Source organism: Trematomus bernacchii, unplaced genomic scaffold (genome assembly GCF_902827165.1).
Source record: "Trematomus bernacchii unplaced genomic scaffold, fTreBer1.1, whole genome shotgun sequence".
Lineage (NCBI taxonomy): Eukaryota > Metazoa > Chordata > Actinopteri > Perciformes > Nototheniidae > Trematomus > Trematomus bernacchii.
In genome coordinates, this window is record NW_022987550.1 from 966,339 (window position 1) to 984,269 (window position 17,931).

At 40.7% G+C, this 17,931-nt stretch overlaps 1 protein-coding gene across 1 annotated transcript; it reads left to right on the top strand.

Moving 5' to 3' along the window:
* Window positions 1-456: 456 nt before the first annotated feature.
* On the top strand, window positions 457-17,632 carry LOC117476998 (cytochrome c oxidase subunit 7A2, mitochondrial-like; the record flags this gene model as incomplete). The annotated part of the gene is made up of 3 exons (XM_034123688.1): window positions 457-609; window positions 12,865-12,949; window positions 17,428-17,632. Coding segments are annotated over 3 exons (297 nt in total), but the record flags the coding sequence as incomplete, so codon positions are not given.
* Window positions 17,633-17,931: the final 299 nt, after the last annotated feature.

Sequence of the window (17,931 nt, forward strand, 5' to 3'; positions counted from 1 at the left end):
ATCTATATATCTATATCTATCTATCTACTATCTATATCTATCTATCTATCTTATTCGCTTGTTTGACATTTATTGACTTACTTACTTGCTCTGTTCCTTGCATGCTTACTTGCTTACTAGTTTACTTACACTCTTACTTACTTGCTTGCATGCTTACAGACTTATTTACTTAATTGCTTACTTTTACCTGACTTGTTTACTCCTTTGCTTGATACAGTACGTACTTGCTTGCATGCTTACTTTTTACCATAATCACCTGCTTGATACGTACTTGCTTGATACGTACTTGCTTGATACGTACTTGCTTGCATGCTTACTAACTTATTTACTCACTTCTTGCTTTCTTGCTTGCTTGCTTTCTTGCATACTTTCTTACTTACAGTAGGCTACATACAATTTGCCAAAATACTTTGCCAGATATTTCCTCAGAGTTTTGAGGATATTTAAACTCTTGTTCTTTTTAGCAGCATTTCATTGTGGCACTTTTCCAAACTAAGCTTGACATTATTATGCGTTTTGCAGAAAGTTCCAGTTCTGGCCCAGCGTGCCTTCAGCATTTCCGCCAGACAGCTGAAGAACAAAGTCCCCGACGCCCAGAAGATCTTCCAGGTAAAACAGGAGAGAACAGAAAAGTAATGTTGGGATTTATCACTGTGAGATGTTACACAGCAACACAGCAGCAATGAAAACACAAACAGGCTTAAAAATCTAAAGAACTCAGGTTTACTGATCTGTGTAATGCTTACTGGGGGGAAAACAACACCTCTTCTGAAGTAAAAGCTAATGTTGGGCTATAAAGAAACTACATTACGGTCACATGACTTCACCACCAGTAAGCTAATTGGTGGCTAATGTTGGGCTATAAACAGGGGTGCACACAACTTTCTCAGTGAGGTACTCAGATGACTACCTGGAGTCAGTGTTTGGTGCTCCAACTTCTGACGATTGTCAACGGGGGGGGGGTGGGGGTGGCGTCAGTGGAGTTCAGCGCTTTGCGAATGTCAACGGGGGGGGGGGGGGTGGCGTCAGTGGAGTACAGCGCTTCGCGATTGTCAACGGGGGGGGGGGGGGGGAGGAGGGTGGAGTACAGCGCTTCGCGATTGTCAACGGGGGGGGTGGAGTACAGCGCTTCGCGATTGTCAACGGGGGGGGTGGCGTCAGTGGAGTACAGCGCTTCGCGATTGTTCAACGGGGGGGGGGGGTGGGGGGGGGAGTAGAGTACAGAGCTTCGTGACCGTGGAGCGTGTGAACGTTGGGATCAGCTGTTTTAGCGCAGGGCTGCTGTACAGACCGACGTTAACAGCAGCCCTGTCTGTGCACACGGAGACCGACTCTGTCGTCCGGTGAACTAACCGCCTTCTGGAAAAGCTTCACATTCACGTCGGTACGCAAATGCGCTTTGTGACGCGAGTGACGGTACGGTTTCTGATTGTTGCCGCGCATGCGTACCTGCGTACCAGTTATGTGCACCCCTGGCTATAAAGGAACTACAGCACGGTCACATGACTTCATGTCACCACCGCTAAGCTAAAGGTGGCTAATGTTGGGCTATAAAGAAACTACAGCACGGTCACATGACTTCACGTCACCACCGCTAAGCTAAAGGTGGCTAATGTTGGGCTATAAAGAAACTACAGCACGGTCACATGACTTCACGTCACCACCGCTAAGCTAAAGGTGGCTAATGTTGGGCTATAAAGAAACTACAGCATGGTCACATGACTTCACGTCACCACCGCTAAGCTAAAGGTGGCTAATGTTGGGCTATAAAGGAACTACAGCACGGTCACATGACTTCAGTCACCACCGCTAAGCTAAAGGTGGCTAATGTTGGGCTATAAAGAAACTACAGCATGGTCACTGTTAGCAGATTTAGACTTATAGCTTTTGTCTATCTGCAGCAGAAAGGTGACTATTCTCACAGTTCAAGTTTAGCCATTCGTCTCAGCGTTATTTATTAGATGCACACAAGTCAAGAGAAATGAGAACTGACAAAGAAGGGGCGTGACTCCAACTGTCATATACCCCAGGTAGTGACATCACAATCATGTGCCACAGCGCTACCCAATAAACACAGTAGTAGTCACAGCTACTTACTTAAAACAATATGGTACACAGTAATACATGGAGTCATACATATCTCTGTATGTTATACCTCAACAGTCACATGACTTCACGTCACCACCGCTAAGCTAAAGGTGGCTAATGTTGGGCTATAAAGGAACTACAGGACGGTCACATGACTTCATCTCACCACCGCTAAGCTAAAGGTGGCTAATGTTGGGCTATAAAGGAACTACAGCACGGTCACATGACTTCACGTCACCACCGCTAAGCTAAAGGTGGCTAATGTTGGGCAATAAAGAAACTACAGCATGGTCACTGTTAGCAGATTTAGACTTATAGCTTTTGTCTATCTGCAGCAGAAAGGTGACTATTCTCACAGTTCAAGTTTAGCCATTCGTCTCAGCGCGTTATTATTAGATGCACACAAGTCAAGAGAAATGAGAACTGACAAAGAAGGGGCGTGACTCCAACTGTCATATACCCCAGGTAGTGACATCACAATCATGTGCCACAGCGCTACCCAATAAACACAGTAGTAGTCACAGCTACTTATATAAACAATATGGTACACAGTAATACATGGAGTCATACATATCTCTGTATGTTATACCTCAACAGTCACATGACTTCACGTCACCACCGCTAAGCTAAAGGTGGCTAATGTTGGGCTATAAAGGAACTACAGCACGGTCACATGACTTCATCTCACCACCGCTAAGCTAAAGGTGGCTAATGTTGGGCTATAAAGGAACTACAGCACGGTCACATGACTTCACCTCACCACCGCTAAGCTAAAGGCTTTTAAATGTGCTTTTTTATCAGTTTTATATCAGTGAATACAATGGCTCAATACAAATATTTGAATTACTCCTCATATGAGTCATGAAAATGCTGATTTGCTTTTTATTTTATTGAGTATATAAACTTGTATCTATTTATCTTTATTTAACTTCAATAACTGTGGGCTTTTGAATCTGTTTTATATCTTCAGTGAATGCACATGGATATACGTAATCTGCAGTTCTGCCATTTCTCTCAGATCTAAAATATATTTGTGGAGTTTGGCTGCGATTATTTCACTTCAACATCCAACAAAAATACACTGAAACAATTAGAGGTCCGAACAAAAACACATGGTTCAACCTACGAAAAAGAAATATGGCAATCAAATTCCTCTGAGAAAACAGCCCCATGACTCACAGGCACTATTGATTGATAATGTGTTAGGTGATATCTTTTTATGCAAACACTTATTATGTTTTTTCTCTCCAGGAGGACAATGGTTTGCCAGTTCACATAAAGGGGGGAGCGGAGACGTCCTGATGTACAGAGCCACCATGGCGCTAACTATCGGAGGTAAAATGCAGACTTTCTGTTGGGAAAATACTGAATGTACTCTTCAATATCAGAGAGTAGCACATGATCAGAGAGGGCAAAAGTACACACATCCTTTACTCAAGTAGAAGTACAGATACTCGTGTTTTAAGCACTGACTAAACTTCTTTACTCAAGTAAAAGTAAAGAGGGCTTTGAAATGTACTTCAGTAAAAAGTACCCATAACTAGCAGCTGTTTTAAAGAGTACCTGACCTCCCTTTATATTAATAGAACAATAATGTCATTGTTAGCTAATGAATGTTTCCATGCTGAACAACGGCAACATGACAACGTTTTCATTGGTCCCTCTTCTTTAGAGAAGACCAGGAAATGATGGATACACGGATCGTGTTCAAATCAATAGGCACGCAATGACTCTAAATAATAATGATCACGCCACCAAACCACATTCAAACTAAAGGAACAGCCTGTTTGGGAAATGTAAGAAGTAAAAGTAAAAAGTCGTCAGAAAAATAAGTAGTTGTTGGAAAAATCCTGTATGTCCTCTTCCAATATGAGAGTAACATGATAACAAAGGTACCCCAACTGTAGCTGTGAACATGACAGGATGTATGATTACCTAGAAGAGCATCAGGACTGTTTGAGGCATATGATAGCTATGTGATTAACATGATGATTCAGCCTCTATGGAGATAGACATATGACAAGCATGATCATTTCTGACGTGGAGCTAATCTGAAGTAAACATTGAATACTGCTTTTCTATTCCTCCATCTTGTGACTGTGTAACTCCCTCTCTTGGATATCAGCATGTGAAGGACACTGTTCAGGAACTAGTTGATGCTCTGTATGTGATGACTACTTCCATTCTGGAGAGGATCACAAATACATGGATCCTGAGATTGAAGATCAGCCGGGGACCAGTGATATGTTTCTAACACTTTCCAAAACCAAAAAACCAAAACAATTGTTTAATAATAAAACATCTTTGTGATTTATGTTTTTTTAGGTACCTTTTACTCTATATACTGGCTGGTCCTACTGTGCCTTTCCTCACAGTAAAGCGTGATGAAGAAAATGGCTCCGTTTATCGCCTGGAGAACAAACGCTCGGCTCCGTCTAATGTTTGTTGTGGTGTAATCCATATGTAATTGTCTCCCAGGTTGTTCTGCTTTAATTGGGCAACGAATAAACAATGGAAATAAATTAAACATTTTTCTTTTGTCTCTCTGTGGATTATAATAGGTTGGTAGTGTCTCTACTTTAAAGAGTCCTCTCCTGCTGATGTTCAGCTGTATATCAGTATGTAGTGTCTCTACTTTAAAGAGTCCTCTCCTGCTGATGTTCAGGTGTATATCAGTATGTAGTGTCTCTACTTTAAAAGAGTCCTCTCCTGATGATGTTCAGGTGTATATCAGTATGTAGTGTCGCTACTTTAAAGAAGTCCTCTCCTGCTGATGTTCAGGTGTATATCAGTATTGTAGTGTCTCTACTTTAAAGAGTCCTCTCCTGCTGATGTTCAGGTGTATATCAGTATGTAGTGTCTCTACTTTAAAGAGTCTCCTGCTGATGTTCAGGTGTATATCAGTATGTAGTGTCTCTACTTTAAAGAGTCCTCTCCTGCTGATGTTCAGGTGTATATCAGTATGTAGTGTCTCTACGTTAAAGAGTCCTCTCCTGCTGATGTTCAGGTGTATATCAGTATAGTATCTCTACTTTAAAGAGTCCTCTCCTGCTGATGTTCAGGTGTATATCAGTATAGTGTCTCTACTTTAATAAGATTTCAAACAGCAAGGATTGAAAGTACAGTTACTCAAGTACTATAAGATAAATAAATCAAAAACATACAACAGTTGCTTCACTGAAAATCTTAATGGTAAAATACAAAATAAAGTTGTTGTTTTTAATGAGGCGTCATGAATTGTTTCCATATGCTCAATTAAACTTCCCAGAGAAAGAGGAAGAGGACATGACTGCATGAGATGAAGACATCTTGATAAAATATGAACATTTGAAACATCTTGAACTTCAAACCTCAAAGAGCAGGAATGAGAACAAACACAAGAGAAGACAAAGACCACGACCGATGTGGCTCCAAAGGAAATCCAAATATTCTTCAAATAAAATAATAAATTGAGAGAATTTAGGAGGACTTAGTAGGAGATGTGATGACAGCTGAATGGTTTTGACCTTTTTCAGAAGAAGAGGATATTTGCATTAGCAATAGCTCCCCTGGTGGTCTGTACAGGAAAGACACCATTCTCGACTGTAATGATTATCAGATTCAAGATATTTCAAGATCCAAGGCTTTTATTGTCATTCGTACACAGCTACAGTGTAGATATGTGGATGCAAATCTGAGGTCAAAGGCTCCTCCAACAGTGCAACACAATAAAACTGAGAAAATAGTTTAAGTAAATACAATAAAATAGAATAGAAGTAGTGCCATAGAGAGTCGTATATACAAGTGATACATACAACTGTATTCCCTTAAATGTAATCAGATTACTGGTACATTTTCAAAAGATGGGGTTTACTGGCAGGATTACAATGTTACAATACATTTTAAAACAGATATATAAATGATAGACATTAACGCCTTATTTTCTTTTTGGTTTCATTTAGACTACTTTCATTATTCTTTATTTGAAATGCAGTATAAGTAGACACCTGATTTATTAAAGGGGACCTATCATGCAAAATGCACTTTTGTACGTCTTTTCTACATGAATATGTGTCCCCGGTGTTCCAGGGAACTCACCAAGTGTCAGAAAACACAACCCTCTCTATTTTCTCCATACCCAAATCTCTAAAAAAGGGGCTGCAACGGATCTGATAAAAACTGATCCAGATTTGAACACTGTCCTGACGTCAGGACGGTGGCGCTACGGCTATTGGGCCAACTCCACCAATCAGGAGGAGACAGCCACGGCCATTGCCGTTCGAAAGCGCTGGAGACGCTGTAGTACATATGCCAGGCCTGTAGGTGGTGCTGTTCTCACTGAATCTGCCCTTGCAAAAACAGAGCTAGAAATGGTCAAATTGAGCAAAATGAGGCATGGCTAAAATGCATGATCTGTTTGGTATTTTGAAAAAAAAAAAAGTATAAATATGCCTTATATAGGTATGGTCCTACACTATATTATTCAAATATAGCATGATAGGTCCACTTTAAACTAAAACACGATGTTGCTTTTTAATTAATGTGTCAAACTGAAACAGCATTTGTAAACTATATACTATTCTGTATGCATTTCCAATAATTTAAGAAGACAACGCTTATTTAACAAATGATCTTGGTATCTTCTTTTCTAAGGTTTAATTATTATTTTGTCTTAAACAATACTCGTATTTTATCTTATAGGTAAAGTACTTGCAATGATGGATGTAGATAACGTTTGATTGATTTATTGAATGATCATTTTCTGACGTAGTGACTATAGTCTTGCTAATACTTAAACCACTATTCGAAGGATTGTCATGAAATGGTGTTCATGCATTCATGGTCCCCAGAGGATGAATCCTAATCCAAGACGTTCTCATACCCAAATCGTTCTATATTGACTTTATGTCAGAATCCCTTTCGCGTCAATGCAGACTTTCTGTTGGGGAAAATACTGAATGTACTCTTCAATATCAGAGTAGCACATGATCAGAGAGGGCAAAAGTACACACATCCTTTACCTCAAATAGAAGTACAGATACTCGTGTTTAAAAAAACTCTGGTAAAAGTAGAAGTAGTGACTAAACTTCTTTACTCAAGTGAAAGTAAAGAGGGCTTTGAAATGTACTTCATTAAAGAGTACCCATAACTAGCAGCTGTTTTAAAGAGTACCTGACCTCCCTTTATATTAATAGAACAATAATGTCATTGTTAGCTAATGAATGTTTCCATGCTGAACAACGGCAACATGACAACGTTTTCATTGGTCCCTCTTCTTTAGAGAAGACCAGGAAATGATGGATACACGGATCGTGTTCAAATCAATAGGCACGCAATGACTCTAAATAATAATGATCACGCCACCAAACACACATTCAAACTAAAGGAACAAGCCTGTTTGGGAAATGTAAGAAGTAAAAGTAAAAAGTCGTCAGAAAAATAAGTAGTTGTTGGAAAAATCCTGTATGTCCTCTTCCAATATGAGAGTAACATGATAACAAAGGTACCCCAACTGTAGCTGTGTACATGACAGGATGTATGATTACCTAGAAGAGCACAGGACTGTTTGAGGCATATGATAGCTATGTGATTAACATGATGATTCAGCCTCTATGGAGATAGACATATGACAAGCATGCTCATTTCTGACGTGGAGCTAATCTGAAGTAAACATTGAATACTGCTTTCTATTCCTCCATCTTGTGACTGTGTAACTCCCTCTCTTGGATATCAGCATGTGAAGGACACTGTTTCAGGAACTAGTTGATGCTCTGTGTGTGATGACTACTTCCATTCTGGAGAGAGATCACAAATACATGGATCCTGAGATTGAAGGGATCAAGCCGGGGACCAGTGATATGTTTGCTAACACTTTCCAAAACCAAAAACCAAACAATTGTTTTAATAATAAAACATCTTTGTGATTTATGTTTTTTTAGGTACCTTTTACTCTATATACTGCTGGTCTACTGTGCCTTTCCTGTCACAGTAAAGCGTGATGAAGAAAATGGCTCCGTTTATCGCCTGGAGAACAACGCTCGGCTCCGTCTAATGTTTGTTGTGTGTAATCATATGTAATTGTCCTCCCAGGTTGTTCTGCTTTAATTGGGCAACGCTGAATAAACAATGGAAATAAATTAAAAACATTTTTCTTTTGTCTCTCTGTGGATTCTAATAGGTTGATATCAGTATGTAGTGTCTCTACTTTAAAGAGTCCTCTCCTGCTGATGTTCAGGTGTATATCAGTATGTAGTGTCTCTACTTTAAAGAGTCCTCTCCTGCTGATGTTCAGGTGTATATCAGTATGTAGTGTCTCTACTTTAAAGAGTCCTCTCCTGCTGATGTTCAGGTGTATATCAGTATGTAGTGTCTCTACTTTAAAGAGTCCTCTCCTGCTGATGTTTCAGGTGTATATCAGTATGTAGTGTCTCTACTTTAAAGAGTGCTCTCCTGCTGATGTTCAGGTGTATATCAGTATGTAGTGTCTCTACTTTAAAGAGTCCTCTCCTGCTGATGTTCAGGTGTATATCAGTATGTAGTGTCTCTACTTTAAAGAGTCCTCTCCTGCTGATGTTCAGGTGTATATCAGTATGTAGTGTCTCTACTTTAAAGAGTACATTCAGTACTGTGGACAATCCCCACAGGAGCAATTTGGGGTGAAGTGTCTCAGGGACACAACGACATGCTGACTGCAGTGGGACTCAAACTTGCTATCCCCTGATTCGAAGTCCAGCACACTATCCACTGAGCCACAGCCTCCCTAAAAGTTCCCTTATGCATGAAACCTCTTTTATACTTTGTGATTTGTGTATTTGTATCTCTTAATGGACTTAAAATCCCACTGGACATTTTACATTCATATTCTATTTCATATTGAATAATCCATTCTTGCACAGTAATATCCTGCATTAAATTTGTTACCGGAAATTTGTATTTCCACATGTATATATATATTTTTTGTAATCTTTTAACTTTTTAACTTTTTGATGCTATTTTATTTCTATTTCTGAAATAATTTGACTGTTTTATTTACTGTATGTGTCTTAGTTTATTATGTACATTACCTGTGTTTCCATGCTGCTGCAACGCAAACATTCCCAAATTGGGATCAATAATGTACCTATCGAGCGTGCGAGCGAGCGAGCCGAGCTAGCCAGCGAGCGAGCGAGCCAGAGCGAGCGAGCGAGCGAGCGAGGAGCGAGAGCGAGCGAGCGAGCGAGCGAGCGAGCGAGCGAGCGAGCGAGCGAGCGAGCGAGCGAGCGAGCGAGCGAGCGAGCGAGCGAGCGAGCGAGCGAGCGAGCGAGCCAGCGAGCGAGCGAGACGAGCGAGAGAGCGAGCGAGCGAGCGAGCGAGCGAGCGAGAGAGCGAGCGAGCGAGCAGAGCGAGCGAGCGAGCCACCGAGCGAGCGAGCGACGAGCGAGCGAGCGAGCGAGGCGAGCGAGCGAGCGAGCCAGCCAGCGAGCGAGCGAGCGAGCGAGCGAGCGAGCGAGCGAGCGAGCGAGCGAAGAGCGAGCGAGCCAGCCAGCGAGCGAGCGAGCGAGCGAGCGAGCGAGCGAGCGAGCGAGAGAGCCAGCGAGCGAGCGAGCGAGCGAGGAGAGCAGCAGCGAGCAGCGAGCGAGCGAGCGAGATAGCGAGCGAGCGAGCTACGAGCGAGCGAGCGAGCGAGCGAGCGAGCCACGAGCGAGCGAGCGATCGAGCGAGCACGAGCGAGCGATCGAGCGAGCGAGCGAGCGAGCGAGCATGAGCGAGCGAGCAGCCAGCGAGCGAGCGAGCGATGCTAGCGAGGAGCGAGAGAGCGATCTAGCAGCTATCTATCTAGCGATCTAGCTATAATATCGAGCTATCTATCGATATCTATCTAGTACTATCTATATATATATCTATCTATCTATCGATCTATCTATCTATATCTATCTATCTATCTTATTCGCTTGTTTGACATTTATTGACTTACTTACTTGCTCTGTTCCTTGCATGCTTACTTGCTTACTAGTTTACTTACACTCTTACTTACTTGCTTGCATGCTTACAGACTTATTTACTTAATTGCTTACTTTTACCTGACTTGTTTACTCCTTTGCTTGATACAGTACGTACTTGCTTGCATGCTTACTTTTTACCATAATCACCTGCTTGATACGTACTTGCTTGATACGTACTTGCTTGATACGTACTTGCTTGATACGTACTTGCTTGCATGCTTACTAACTTATTTACTCACTTCTTGCTTTCTTGCTTGCTTGCTTTCTTGCATACTTTCTTACTTACAGTAGGCTACATACAATTTGCCAAAATACTTTGCCAGATATTTCCTCAGAGTTTTGAGGATATTTAAACTCTTGTTCTTTTTAGCAGCATTTCATTGTGGCACTTTTCCAAACTAAGCTTGACATTATTATGCGTTTTGCAGAAAGTTCCAGTTCTGGCCCAGCGTGCCTTCAGCATTTCCGCCAGACAGCTGAAGAACAAAGTCCCCCGACGCCCAGAAGATCTCCCAGGTAAAACAGGAGAGAACAGAAAAGTAATGTTGGGATTTATCACTGTGAGATGTTACACAGCAACACAGCAGCAATGAAAACACAAACAGGCTTAAAAATCTAAAGAACTCAGGTTTACTGATCTGTGTAATGCTTACTGGGGGGAAAACAACACCTCTTCTGAAGTAAAAGCTAATGTTGGGCTATAAAGAAACTACATTACGGTCACATGACTTCACCACCGTTAAGCTAAAGGTGGCTAATGTTGGGCTATGAAGAAACTACAGCATGGTCACATGACTTCACGTCACCACCAGTAAGCTAATTGGTGGCTAATGTTGGGCTATAAACAGGGGTGCACACAACTTTCTCAGTGAGGTACTCAGATGACTACCTGGAGTCAGTGTTTGGTGCTCCAACTTCTGACGATTGTCAACGGGGGGGGGGGGGGGTGGCGTCAGTGGAGTTCAGCGCTTCGCGATTGTCAACGGGGGGGGGGGGGGAGGGTGGAGTACAGCGCTTCGCGATTGTCAACGGGGGGGGGTGGAGTACAGCGCTTCGCGATTGTCAACGGGGGGGGGTGGCGTCAGTGGAGTACAGCGCTTCGCGATTGTCAACGGGGGGGGGGGGTGGTAGTGGAGTACAGAGCTTCGTGACCGTGGAGCGTGTGAACGTTGGGATCAGCTGTTTTAGCGCAGGGCTGCTGTACAGACCGACGTTAACAGCAGCCCTGTCTGTGCACACGGAGACCGACTCTGTCGTCGGTGAAACTAACCGCCTTCTGGAAAAGCTTCACATTCACGTCGGTACGCAAATGCGCTTTGTGACGCGAGTGACGGTACGGTTTCTGATTGTTGCGCGCATGCGTACCTGCGTACCAGTTATGTGACCCCTGGCTATAAAGGAACTACAGCACGGTCACATGATGTTGGCTATAAAGGAACTAAAGCACGGTCACAAATACTCATTCTGTCACCAACGCTAAAGCTAAAGGTGGCTAATGTTGGGCTATAAGGAACTACAAAAGAACACACGGTCACATACTTCACTCACCACCGCTAAGCGAAAGTGGCTAATTTTGGGCTAGTAAGAAACACCAGGTCACATGACTTCACGTCACCGTGGAGTACCGCTAAGCTAAAGGTGGGCTAAGATGTTGGGCTAATAAAAGTAACTACATGCATGGTCACATGACTTCAGCGGTCACCACCGCTAAAGGCTAAAGGTGGCTAATGTTGGGGGGCTATAAAAGGAAACTACAAGCAACGGGTCACATGACTTCAACGTCACCACCACCGCTAAGCTAAAGGGTGGCTAATGTTGGGCTATAAAGAAACTACAGCATGGTCACTGGTTAGCAGATTTAGACTTATAGCCTTTGTTCTATTCTGCAGCAGAAAGGTGACGATTCCTCACAGTTCAAGTTAGCCATTCGTCTCAAGCGTTATTTATTAGATGCACACAAGTCAAGAGAATGAGAAACTGACAAAGAAGGGGCGGTGACCCAACTGTCAGATATACCCCCAGGTAGTGACATCAACAATCATGTGGCCACAGCGCTAACCACAATAAACACAGTAGTAGTCACAGCTACTTATATAAACAATATGGTACACAGTAATACATGGAGTCATACATATCTCTGTATGTTATACCTCAACAGTCACATGACTTCACGTCACCACGCTAAGCTAAGCTAAGGTGGCTAATGGTTGGGCTATAAAGGAACTACAGCACGGTCACATGACTTCATCTCACCACCGCTAAGCTAAAGGTGGCTAATGTTGGGCTATAAAGAAACTACAGCACGGTCACATGACTTCACCTCACCACCGCTAAGCTAAAGGCTTTTAAATGTGCTTTTTTATCAGTTTTATATCAGTGAATACAATGGCTCAATACAAATATTTGAATTACTCCTCATATGAGTCATGAAAATGCTGATTTGCTTTTTATTTTATTGAGTATATAAACTTGTATCTATTTATCTTATTTAACTTCAATAACTGTGGGCTTTTGAATCTGTTTTATATCTTCAGTGAATGCACATGGATATACGTAATCTGCAGTTCTGCCATTTCTCTCAGATCTAAAATATATTTGTGGAGTTTGGCTGCGATTATTTCACTTCAACATCCAACAAAAATACACTGAAACAATTAGAGGTCCGAACAAAAACACATGGTTCAACCTACGAAAAAGAAATATGGCAATCAAATTCCTCTGAGAAAACAGCCCCATGACTCACAGGCACTATTGATTGATAATGTGTTAGGTGATATCTTTTTATGCAAACACTTATTATGTTTTTTCTCTCCAGGAGGACAATGGTTTGCCAGTTCACATAAAGGGGGGAGTCGGAGACGTCCTGATGTACAGAGCCACCATGGCGCTAACTATCGGAGGTAAAATGCAGACTTTCTGTTGGGAAAATACTGAATGTACTCTTCAATATCAGAGTAGCACATGATCAGAGAGGGCAAAAGTACACACATCCTTTACTCAAGTAGAAGTACAGATACTCGTGTTTTAAGCACTGACTAAACTTCTTTACTCAAGTAAAAGTAAAGAGGGCTTTGAAATGTACTTCAGTAAAAAGTACCCATAACTAGCAGCTGTTTTAAAGAGTACCTGACCTCCCTTTATATTAATAGAACAATAATGTCATTGTTAGCTAATGAATGTTTCCATGCTGAACAACGGCAACATGACAACGTTTTCATTGGTCCCTCTTCTTTAGAGAAGACCAGGAAATGATGGATACACGGATCGTGTTCAAATCAATAGGCACGCAATGACTCTAAATAATAATGATCACGCCACCAAACACACATTCAAACTAAAGGAACAAGCCTGTTTGGAAAATGTGAGAAGTAAAAGTAAAAAGTCGTCAGAAAAATAAGTAGTTGTTGGAAAAATCCAGTATGTCCTCTTCCAATATGAGAGTAACATGATAACAAAGGTACCCCAACTGTAGCTGTGTACATGACAGGATGTATGATTACCTAGAAGAGCATCAGGACTGTTTGAGGCATATGATAGCTATGTGATTAACATGATGATTCAGCCTCTATGGAGATAGACATATGACAAGCATGATCATTTCTGACGTGGAGCTAATCTGAAGTAAACATTGAATACTGCTTTCTATTCCTCCATCTTGTGACTGTGTAACTCCCTCTCTTGGATATCAGCATGTGAAGGACACTGTTCAGGAACTAGTTGATGCTCTGTATGTGATGACTACTTCCATTCTGGAGAGGATCACAAATACATGGATCCTGAGATTGAAGATCAAGCCGGGGACCAGTGATATGTTTCTAACACTTTCCAAAACCAACAAAACCAAAACAATTGTTTAATAATAAAACATCTTTGTGATTTATGTTTTTTAGGTACCTTTTACTCTATATATACTGGCTGGTCTACTGTGCCTTTCCTCACAGTAAAGCGTGATGAAGAAAATGGCTCCGTTTATCGCCTGGAGAACAACGCTCGGCTCCGTCTAATGTTTGTTGTGTGTAATCATATGTAATTGTCTCCCAGGTTGTTCTGCTTTAATTGGGCAACGAATAAACAATGGAAATAAATTAAACATTTTCTTTTGTCTCTCTGTGGATTATAATAGGTTGGTAGTGTCTCTACTTTAAAATAGGTTGGTAGTGTCTCTACTTAAAGGTCCTCCTGCTGATGTTCAGCTGTATATCAGTATGTAGTGTCTCTACTTTAAAGAGTCCTCTCCTGCTGATGTTCAGGTGTATATCAGTATGTAGTGTCTCTACTTTAAAGAGTCCTCTCCTGATGATGTTCAGGTGTATATCAGTATGTAGTGTCTCTACTTTAAAGAGTCCTCTCCTGCTGATGTTCAGGTGTATATCAGTATGTAGTGTCTCTACTTTAAAGAGTCCTCTCCTGCTGATGTTCAGGTGTATATTCAGTATGTAGTGTCTCTACTTTAAAGAGTTCTCTCCTGCTGATGTTCAGGTGTATATCAGTATGTAGTGTCTCTACTTTAAAGAGTCCTCTCCTGCTGATGTTCAGGTGTATATCAGTATGTAGTGTCTCTACTTTAATAAGATTTCAAACAGCAAGGATTGAAAGTACAGTTACTCAAGTACTATAAGATAAATAAATCAAAAACATACAACAGTTGCTTCACTGAAAATCTTAATGGTAAAATACAAAATAAAGTTGTTGTTTTTAATGAGGCGTCATGAATTGTTTCCATATGCTCAATTAAACTTCCCAGAGAAAGAGGAAGAGGACATGACTGCATGAGATGAAGACATCTTGATAAAATATGAACATTTGAAACATCTTGAACTTCAAACCTCAAAGAGCAGGAATGAGAACAAACACAAGAGAAGACAAAGACCACGACCGATGTGGCTCCAAAGGAAATCCAAATATTCTTCAAATAAAATAATAAATTGAGAGAATTTAGGAGGACTTAGTAGGAGATGTGATGACAGCTGAATGGTTTTGACCTTTTTCAGAAGAAGAGGATATTTGCATTAGCAATAGCTCCCCCTGGTGGTCTGTACAGGAAAGACACCATTCTCGACTGTAATGATTATCAGATTCAAGATATTTCAAGATCCAAGGCTTTTATTGTCATTCGTACACAGCTACAGTGTAGATATGTGGATGCAAATCTGAGGTCAAAGGCTCCTCCAACAGTGCAACACAATAAAACTGAGAAAATAGTTTAAGTAAATACAATAAAATAGAATAGAAGTAGTGCCATAAGAGTCTATATACAAGTGATACATACAACTGTATTCCCTTAAATGTAATCAGATTACTGGTACATTTTCAAAAGATGGGGTTTACTGGCAGGATTACAATGTTACAATACATTTTAAAACAGATATATAAATGATAGACATTAACGCCTTATTTTCTTTTTGGTTTCATTTAGACTACTTTCATTATTCTTTATTTGAAATGCAGTATAAGTAGACACCTGATTTATTAAAGGGGACCTATCATGCAAAATGCACTTGTGTACGTCTTTTATACATGAATATGTGTCCCCGGTGTTCCAGGGAACTCACCAAGTGTCAGAAAACACAACCCTCTCTATTTTCCTCCATACCCAAATCTCTAAAAAAGGGGCTGCAACGGATCTGATAAAAACTGATCCAGATTTGAACACTGTCCTGACGTCAGGACGGTGGCGCTACGGCTATTGGGCCAACTCCACCAATCAGGAGGAGACAGCCACGGCCATTGCCGTTCGAAAGCGCTGGAGACGCTGTAGTACATATGCCAGGCCTGTAGGATGGTGCTGTTCTCACATGAATCTGCCCAGAGCTATAAATTGTCAAATTGAGCAAAATGAGGCATGGCTAAAATGCATGATCTGTTTGGTATTTTGAAAAAAAAAAAGTATAAATATGCCTTATATAGGTATGGTCCTACACTATATTATTCAAATATAGCATGATAGGTCCACTTTAAACTAAAACACGATGTTGCTTTTTAATTAATGTGTCAAACTGAAACAGCATTTGTAAACTATATACTATTCTGTATGCATTTCCAATAATTTAAGAAGACACGCTTATTTAACAAATGATCTTGGTATCTTCTTTTCTAAGGTTTAATTATTATTTTGTCTTAAACAATACTCGTATTTTATCTTATAGGTAAAGTACTTGCAATGATGGATGTAGATAACGTTTGATTGATTTATTGAATGATCATTTTCTGACGTAGTGACTATAGTCTTGCTAATACTTAAACCACTATTCGAAGGATTGTCATGAAATGGTGTTCATGCATTCATGGTCCCCAGAGGATGAATCCTAATCCAAGACGTTCTCATACCCAAATCGTTCTATATTGACTTTATGTCAGAATCCCTTTCGCGTCAATGCAGACTTTCTGTTGGGAAAATACTGAATGTACTCTTCAATATCAGAGTAGCACATGATCAGAGAGGGCAAAAGTACACACATCCTTTACTCAAATAGAAGTACAGATACTCGTGTTTAAAAAAACTCTGGTAAAAGTAGAAGTAGTGACTAAACTTCTTTACTCAAGTGAAAGTAAAGAGGGCTTTGAAATGTACTTCAGTAAAAAGTACCCATAACTAGCAGCTGTTTTAAAGAGTACCTGACCTCCCTTTATATTAATAGAACAATAATGTCATTGTTAGCTAATGAATGTTTCCATGCTGAACAACGGCAACATGACAACGTTTTCATTGGTCCCTCTTCTTTAGAGAAGACCAGGAAATGATGGATACACGGATCGTGTTCAAATCAATAGGCACGCAATGACTCTAAATAATAATGATCACGCCACCAAACACACATTCAAACTAAAGGAACAAGCCTGTTTGGGAAATGTAAGAAGTAAAAGTAAAAAGTCGTCAGAAAAATAAGTAGTTGTTGGAAAAATCCTGTATGTCCTCTTCCAATATGAGAGTAACATGATAACAAAGGTACCCCAACTGTAGCTGTGTACATGACAGGATGTATGATTACCTAGAAGAGCATCAGGACTGTTTGAGGCATATGATAGCTATGTGATTAACATGATGATTCAGCCTCTATGGAGATAGACATATGACAAGCATGCTCATTTCTGACGTGGAGCTAATCTGAAGTAAACATTGAATACTGCTTTCTATTCCTCCATCTTGTGACTGTGAAACTCCCTCTCTTGGATATCAGCATGTGAAGGACACTGTTCAGGAACTAGTTGATGCTCTGTGTGTGATGACTACTTCCATTCTGGAGAGGATCACAAATACATGGATCCTGAGATTGAAGATCAAGCCGGGGACCAGTGATATGTTTCTAACACTTTCCAAAACCAAAAACCAAAACAATTGTTTAATAATAAAACATCTTTGTGATTTATGTTTTTTTAGGTACCTTTTACTCTATATACTGGCTGGTCTACTGTGCCTTTCCTCACAGTAAAGCGTGATGAAGAAAATGGCTCCGTTTATCGCCTGGAGAACAACGCTCGGCTCCGTCTAATGTTTGTTGTGTGTAATCATATGTAATTGTCTCCCAGGTTGTTCTGCTTTAATTGGGCAACGCTGAATAAACAATGGAAATAAATTAAACATTTTTCTTTTGTCTCTCTGTGGATTCTAATAGGTTGATATCAGTATGTAGTGTCTCTACTTTAAAGAGTCCTCTCCTGCTGATGTTCAGGTGTATATCAGTATGTAGTGTCTCTACTTTAAAGAGTCCTCTCCTGCTGATGTTCAGGTGTATATCAGTATGTAGTGTCTCTACTTTAAAGAGTCCTCTCCTGCTGATGTTCAGGTGTATATCAGTATGTAGTGTCTCTACTTTAAAGAGTCCTCTCCTGCTGATGTTCAGGTGTATATCAGTATGTAGTGTCTCTACTTTAAAGAGTGCTC